The sequence below is a fragment of the Panulirus ornatus genome, chromosome 57, assembly GCF_036320965.1.
Source record: "Panulirus ornatus isolate Po-2019 chromosome 57, ASM3632096v1, whole genome shotgun sequence".
In the NCBI taxonomy this organism is placed as follows: domain Eukaryota; kingdom Metazoa; phylum Arthropoda; class Malacostraca; order Decapoda; family Palinuridae; genus Panulirus; species Panulirus ornatus.
The window spans coordinates 6,641,807-6,648,800 of record NC_092280.1 but is presented as its reverse complement, the minus strand read 5'-3'; the positions used below and the strand labels follow the sequence as shown (position 1 = coordinate 6,648,800).

The 6,994-nt window shown below is 54.2% G+C and overlaps 1 protein-coding gene across 1 annotated transcript; it reads left to right on the top strand.

Moving 5' to 3' along the window:
* Positions 1-240: 240 nt before the first annotated feature.
* LOC139766171 (venom allergen 5-like) lies at positions 241-4,175 on the top strand. Its single transcript, XM_071694441.1, has 6 exons — positions 241-498; positions 791-844; positions 1,230-1,372; positions 3,031-3,171; positions 3,567-3,654; positions 4,084-4,175. The coding sequence occupies exons 1-6, from the start codon at positions 282-284 to the stop codon at positions 4,173-4,175; spliced, it is 735 nt and encodes a 244-aa protein (XP_071550542.1). The 5' UTR covers positions 241-281.
* The last annotated feature ends 2,819 nt before the right edge of the window (positions 4,176-6,994 follow it).

Sequence of the window (6,994 nt, the reverse complement as noted above, 5' to 3'; positions counted from 1 at the left end):
CAGATAGCCAGGCTGAGACAGAATGAATATATAGACAAGCAGAGAGACAGGATGGAGAGATAGACAGGTAGACAGACGTGACAGATGGGCTGGGTGTGGCAGCCAGTGGCAGGTGAGACGGGACGCAGGTTTCGGCTCGTATCACAGGAATCACCAGTGAGGTCAGGTCACAGGGAGGCTCTCGATATCCTATATAGGTCAGATGAGGACGGGAGATCAGCGGGAGGAATGAGGGTAGGTCAGCGAGCGAGCGAGGCGAGTGTGGGTCAGGTCACTTAGTGATGGCGAGGCGTGGCGTCCGGAGCTGGTGGCTGACGGAGGTGGCGTGCCTGGGGACGCTCCTGGGTGGGTGCTGGCCCCTCATCACGTCGCCTGCTGCGATGGCGACGTCTGTAGGTCATGCGAGCCTGTTGGAGCAGCAAGGGAGGGACTTCGACGGTGTGTTCCCCTGCCCGTGTGGCTGGGATAGCTGTCGCAGCCCCGCCACACAGGGCCTCGGTAAGGTCGTCATCCACAGAGCTGCCACTCCTCCCTCTCTGGCCTAGGATTATTAGTAGTATTACAGTGTCTCCCTAAACATGGGCGTTTTAAGCATGCATATTTACCGTACTTAAAGTTGAGTGTCTTGCCTCTATACATGGCCTGTACATGCGTCTCAGTGAAGCAGTTCATTTACGATGCTTTATATTTTCTTGATCGTTATTTGGAATGTAGTTTTGATCTCTTGCTTCATGGTGTTTTGCATCGGAAGATCCACTAACGTATTCATCTCTCTCTCTCTCTCCTGCAGGAGCTGAGACCTACGCCTTCAGCAGTACCTGCTTCCTCCCGGCGGACCACTCAGGTAACAATGACAATCTCTTCCTCCTCCTCCTCCTCCTCCCCCATGGTGTGTCTGTCTCCCTGGTTGCGTCTCTTTTCGTGTTTCTGTTTCAAAACTTAGTGCCTGAGTTACCAATTTTTTTCAGAATCTCTCATTTGCCTCGCATGGCTTCACACATTTCCTTCGTTCAGCTTTCATTTACCAGTCACATGGTCTGAAACGTTTTCTGTGGTTCCTGTGTACCTTTTCCTATTGTCTTTCTCGTTAGGAGGAAGAACACGACGTGTCTAAATAATCTATCCATCATTCTATCTATCTGTCTATTTGATATTCAAAGACCCACACCCCAGCTTCCTTCATTTACTGCCTCCCCTAGTTTTTAATAGCCTTACCCCCGTCCTTACAGCCTCCCCCAGCCGGAGCAGCGTTAGTAACAGCAGCAGAAGTGCAGCAGTAACAGCTGCAGCTGGGAGGGACTACTGCAGCTTCACATCACAACACTCTCTGTGCCGCTACTCCGCTGACAAGGCAGGACAGGCCTGTGGCCAGGTGTGTTGTGTTAGGTTGTAGGCGTGTTGTGTTAGGTGGAGGTGTGTTGTGTCATCGAGGTGTGTTGTGTTAGGGTGGAGGTGTGTTATATCATCGAGGTGTGTTGTATTAGGGTGTAGGTGTGTTATGTCAGGGTGTAAGTGTTTTGTTAGGTTGTAGGTGTGTTGTGTTAGGTTGTAGGTGGGTTGTGTCAGGGTGGAGGTCTGAATGATGACGTGGGTTCAATTCAACCAATAAAATCAATGTATTGAATGTATTAAGAAGTTACATTACAGAACACCAGACGTATGTTAGAGATGAAAGACATATACGTAATATCTATAGATTTTTTTTTTTTTTTGCTTTGTCGCTGTCTCCCGCGTTTGCGAGGTAGCGCAAGGAAACAGACGAAAGAAATGGCCCAACCCACCCCCATACACATGTATATACATACGTCCACACACGCAAATATACATATCTACACAGCTTTCCATGGTTTACCCCAGACGCTTCACATGCCTTGATTCAATCCACTGACAGCAGTACTCCTGAAACAGGAGTTGTGGAAGTATGTGATAGAATGGAAGAAAGTAAATTCTCGATTAATATGGGTAAAACTGAAAGTTGATGGAGAGAGATGGGTGATTATTGGTGCATATGCACCTGGGCATGAGAAGAAAGATCATGAGAGGCAAGTGTTTTGGGAGCAGGCTGAATGAGTGTGTTAGTGGTTTTGATGCACGAGACCGGGTTATAGTGATGGGTGATTTGAATGCAAAGGTGAGTAATGTAGCAGATATCTATAGATATCTATTAATAAAGACGGGAAGAATGGGCGCTTGGGAAAAAGATAAAGATTTTTTTGCATTTTGAGTCAATTTCCCTCTATTTTTGGAACAGTATTATGGATACTTAACACAAGTGATGATATATAAGTATACCCGACGATATGTCAATCTAATTCGTGTGTCAAGTCAAGAAGAAAGGTAGATTTTGATTATTATAAAGATTAGAATTAATGTTTGATGTCCCCCCACTGATGTTCCTGCCACAGATGTTCTTACCACAAATGTTCCTATCGCAGATGTTCCTGCCACAGATGTTCCTACCACAAATGTTCCTATCACAGATGTTCCTGCCACAGATGTTCCTACCACAAAAGTTCCTACCACAGATGTTCTTACCACAGATGTTCCTACCACAGATGTTCTGACCACAGATGTTCTTACCACAGATGTTCTTACCACAGATGTTCCTGCCACAGATGTTCTGACCACAGATGTTCTGACCACAGGTGTCACCCCACAGGTTATCAATGTCACCTCTCCTACTGCTGGTCTCTCCTGGGGTCCTCTTCCTCTCCATCCTAAGGAAGTCCTCCTCCCTCGCCTAAGATCTTCCTCCCTCGCCTAAGATCTTCCTCCCTCTCCTGAGGTCCTCATCCCTCTCTCGAAATCCTCTTCCTCCTCCTCCACCTCCCTCTCTTAAGATCTTCCTCCCTCTCCTGAGGTCCTCCTCCTCCTCCTCCTCCACCTCCCTTTCTTAAGATCTTCCTCCCTCTCCTGAGGTCCTCCTCCTCCTCCTTCTCCACCTCCCTCTCTTAAGGTCTTCCTCCCTCTCCTGTCAGAAGATCCCCTCAGTGTATGCCGCTGACTCTAACAGTCAGGTTGCTCATGCAGGTGCTGACGATGGGCGTGGGGTCGCAGGGGAAGGCGGAGGCAGTGAGGGTGCACAACGAGCTGCGGGCGCGGGTGGCGGGAGGTCGCGAGGCCAGGGGGAGGCCAGGACCTCAACCTCCAGCTGCTGACATGATGATGCTGGTCAGTCTCGTATTGTTATGACCCTTGACCTCTCGGTCTCTCTCCATTTGAAACCAGGTCACTGCAGGCTTCTCTTGCTATCACTGAGGTTTCTGATCAACAGTAGGGTTTCTTTTTAATATAAGTGGGTTTCTATGCTTTCCACTGTTCTCTACTCGATCCCGGGTTTCTCTGATCAGGTTTCTCTTTCCCCTTGACTCTAGATTATGTTTTCCTCTCGTCCCTGGCAAATAGAACAGACACACCTGAAACAAATGAGGACTTCGGGAGAAATATATAGTTCTGCCTTTTAAAGTTGAAGATAATCATGATTGATAACGTTGTTAGGACCATTACCGTTATCAGTGACGCTGGTGTGGACGTTGGTGCGGTGTGTGTGTGTGTGTGTGTTGCAGGAGTGGGACGAGGAGCTGGGGCGCATCGCGCAGGCGTGGGCCAACCAGTGCGTCTTCCAACACGACTGTGGTGACTGCCGTCGCACAGGTAAATATAGAGTGATAACTCCTTTTTAACTCCTTTTTTCAGACAACTTAGTAGTAGTAGGCCAATCAGGCCTCCTGTAGTCTGTCTTTCCCATGTAAAATCGCGTAATTATACATGACTTCATGAATATACGCATGATTTCAGAAAGACAAATTGGCTGTAAAGAAAACGTTTCAACTCTGCGAATATGAATGTACCACACGCGTCTAAACTAAACAGTGGTAGAGGCTTCGTAAAGTTGGAACTTTCTGAATAACCTCTACTCAGCGCACATCTGTGTCTCTGTACCTGTAGCCAGGTAGCTCAATGTCATTATATAGATGTAGTAAATACGTTAGCTGCTCGTATCGCCTCTCAGTGTATCACTGGAGCTGTGTGCCGCGGCTTTTTCAAATTTTAGAAGACTAACGTGGTTGTCTTGGTGAGCAGAGAGGTTTGTGGTGGGGCAGAACCTGTTCATCTCTGGCGGGACGGGCGGAGCTGCGACCCCAGACTGGCGCGCCGCCCTCACCGCCTTCTAGGGGAGAGTGTTAGAGCTCTCCCTACTGGGGGAGAGTGGTACAGCTCTCCCTGCTGGGGGAGAGTGGTACAGCTCTCCCTGCTGGGGGAGAGTGGTACAGCTCTCCCTGCTGGGGGAGAGTAGTAGAACTCTCTCTGCTGAGGGAGAGTGGTAACGCTCTCCCTGCTAGGGGAGAGTGTTAGAGCTCTCCCTACTGGGGGAGAGTGGTACAGCTCTCCCTGCTGGGGGAGAGTGGTACAGCTCTCCCTGCTGGGGGAGAGTGGTACAGCTCTCCCTGCTGGGGGAGAGTGGTACAGCTCTCCCTGCTGGGGGAGAGTGGTACAGCTCTCCCTGCTGGGGGAGAGTGGTAGAGATCTCCCTGCTGGGGGAGAGTGGTAGAGATCTCCCTGCTGGGGGAGAGTGGTACAGCTCTCCCTGCTGGGGGAGAGTGGTACAGCTCTCCCTGCTGGGGGAGAGTGGTACAGCTCTCCCTGCTGGGGGAGAGTGGTACAGCTCTCCCTGCTGGGGGAGAGTGGTACAGCTCTCCCTGCTGGGGGAGAGTGGTACAGCTCTCCCTGCTGGGGGAGAGTGGTACAGCTCTCCCTGCTGGGGGAGAGTGGTACAGCTCTCCCTGCTGGGGGAGAGTGGTACAGCTCTCCCTGCTGGGGGAGAGTGGTACAGCTCTCCCTGCTGGGGGAGAGTGGTAGAGATCTCCCTGCTGGGGGAGAGTGGTACAGCTCTCCCTGCTGGGGGAGAGTGGTACAGCTCTCCCTGCTGGGGGAGAGTGGTACAGCTCTCCCTGCTGGGGGAGAGTGGTACAGCTCTCCCTGCTGGGGGAGAGTGGTAGAGATCTCCCTGCTGGGGGAGAGTGGTACAGCTCTCCCTGCTGGGGGAGAGTGGTACAGCTCTCCCTGCTGGGGGAGAGTGGTACAGCTCTCCCTGCTGGGGGAGAGTGGTACAGCTCTCCCTGCTGGGGGAGAGTGGTAGAGATCTCCCTGCTGGGGGAGAGTGGTACAGCTCTCCCTGCTGGGGGAGAGTGGTACAGCTCTCCCTGCTGGGGGAGAGTGGTACAGCTCTCCCTGCTGGGGGAGAGTGGTACAGCTCTCCCTGCTGGGGGAGAGTGGTACAGCTCTCCCTGCTGGGGGAGAGTGGTACAGCTCTCCCTGCTGGGGGAGAGTGGTACAGCTCTCCCTGCTGGGGGAGAGTGGTACAGCTCTCCCTGCTGGGGGAGAGTGGTAGAGATCTCCCTGCTGGGGGAGAGTGGTACAGCTCTCCCTGCTGGGGGAGAGTGGTACAGCTCTCCCTGCTGGGGGAGAGTGGTACAGCTCTCCCTGCTGGGGGAGAGTGGTACAGCTCTCCCTGCTGGGGGAGAGTGGTACAGCTCTCCCTGCTGGGGGAGAGTGGTACAGCTCTCCCTGCTGGGGGAGAGTGGTACAGCTCTCCCTGCTGGGGGAGAGTGGTACAGCTCTCCCTGCTGGGGGAGAGTGGTACAGCTCTCCCTGCTGGGGGAGAGTGGTACAGCTCTCCCTGCTGGGGGAGAGTAGTAGAACTCTCTCTGCTGAGGGAGAGTGGTAACGCTCTCCCTGCTGGGGGAGAGTGGTACAGCTCTCCCTGCTGGGGGAGAGTGGTACAGCTCTCCCTGCTGGGGGAGAGTGGTACAGCTCTCCCTGCTGGGGGAGAGTGGTACAGCTCTCCCTGCTGGGGGAGAGTGGTACAGCTCTCCCTGCTGGGGGAGAGTGGTACAGCTCTCCCTGCTGGGGGAGAGTGGTACAGCTCTCCCTGCTGGGGGAGAGTGGTACAGCTCTCCCTGCTGGGGGAGAGTGGTAGAGATCTCCCTGCTGGGGGAGAGTGGTACAGCTCTCCCTGCTGGGGGAGAGTGGTACAGCTCTCCCTGCTGGGGGAGAGTGGTAGAGATCTCCCTGCTGGGGGAGAGTGGTACAGCTCTCCCTGCTGGGGGAGAGTGGTACAGCTCTCCCTGCTGGGGGAGAGTGGTACAGCTCTCCCTGCTGGGGGAGAGTGGTACAGCTCTCCCTGCTGGGGGAGAGTGGTAGAGATCTCCCTGCTGGGGGAGAGTGGTACAGCTCTCCCTGCTGGGGGAGAGTGGTAGAGATCTCCCTGCTGGGGGAGAGTGGTACAGCTCTCCCTGCTGGGGGAGAGTGGTACAGCTCTCCCTGCTGGGGGAGAGTGGTACAGCTCTCCCTGCTGGGGGAGAGTGGTACAGCTCTCCCTGCTGGGGGAGAGTGGTAGAGATCTCCCTGCTGGGGGAGAGTGGTAGAGATCTCCCTGCTGGGGGAGAGTGGTACAGCTCTCCCTGCTGGGGGAGAGTGGTACAGCTCTCCCTGCTGGGGGAGAGTGGTACAGCTCTCCCTGCTGGGGGAGAGTGGTACAGCTCTCCCTGCTGGGGGAGAGTGGTACAGCTCTCCCTGCTGGGGGAGAGTGGTACAGCTCTCCCTGCTGGGGGAGAGTGGTACAGCTCTCCCTGCTGGGGGAGAGTGGTACAGCTCTCCCTGCTGGGGGAGAGTGGTACAGCTCTCCCTGCTGGGGGAGAGTAGTAGAACTCTCTCTGCTGAGGGAGAGTGGTAACGCTCTCCCTGCTAGGGGAGAGTGTTAGAGCTCTCCCTACTGGGGGAGAGTGGTACAGCTCTCCCTGCTGGGGGAGAGTGGTACAGCTCTCCCTGCTGGGGGAGAGTGGTACAGCTCTCCCTGCTGGGGGAGAGTGGTACAGCTCTCCCTGCTGGGGGAGAGTGGTACAGCTCTCCCTGCTGGGGGAGAGTGGTACAGCTCTCCCTGCTGGGGGAGAGTGGTACAGCTCTCCCTGCTGGGGGAGAGTGGTACAGCTCT

What these genes read in the sequence shown, in the direction of transcription:
- LOC139766171 (XM_071694441.1), top strand. Translation starts at nt 282, where the DNA reads ATGGCGAGGCGTGGCGTCCGGAGCTGGTGGCTGACGGAGGTGGCGTGC. An exon ending in CCTCCCGGCGGACCACTCAG is followed by an intron (nt 845 to 1,229) that starts GTAACAATGACA and finishes CCGTCCTTACAG; the next exon opens with CCTCCCCCAGCCGGAGCAGC. An exon ending in TGGTGACTGCCGTCGCACAG is followed by an intron (nt 3,655 to 4,083) that starts GTAAATATAGAG and finishes CTTGGTGAGCAG; the next exon opens with AGAGGTTTGTGGTGGGGCAG.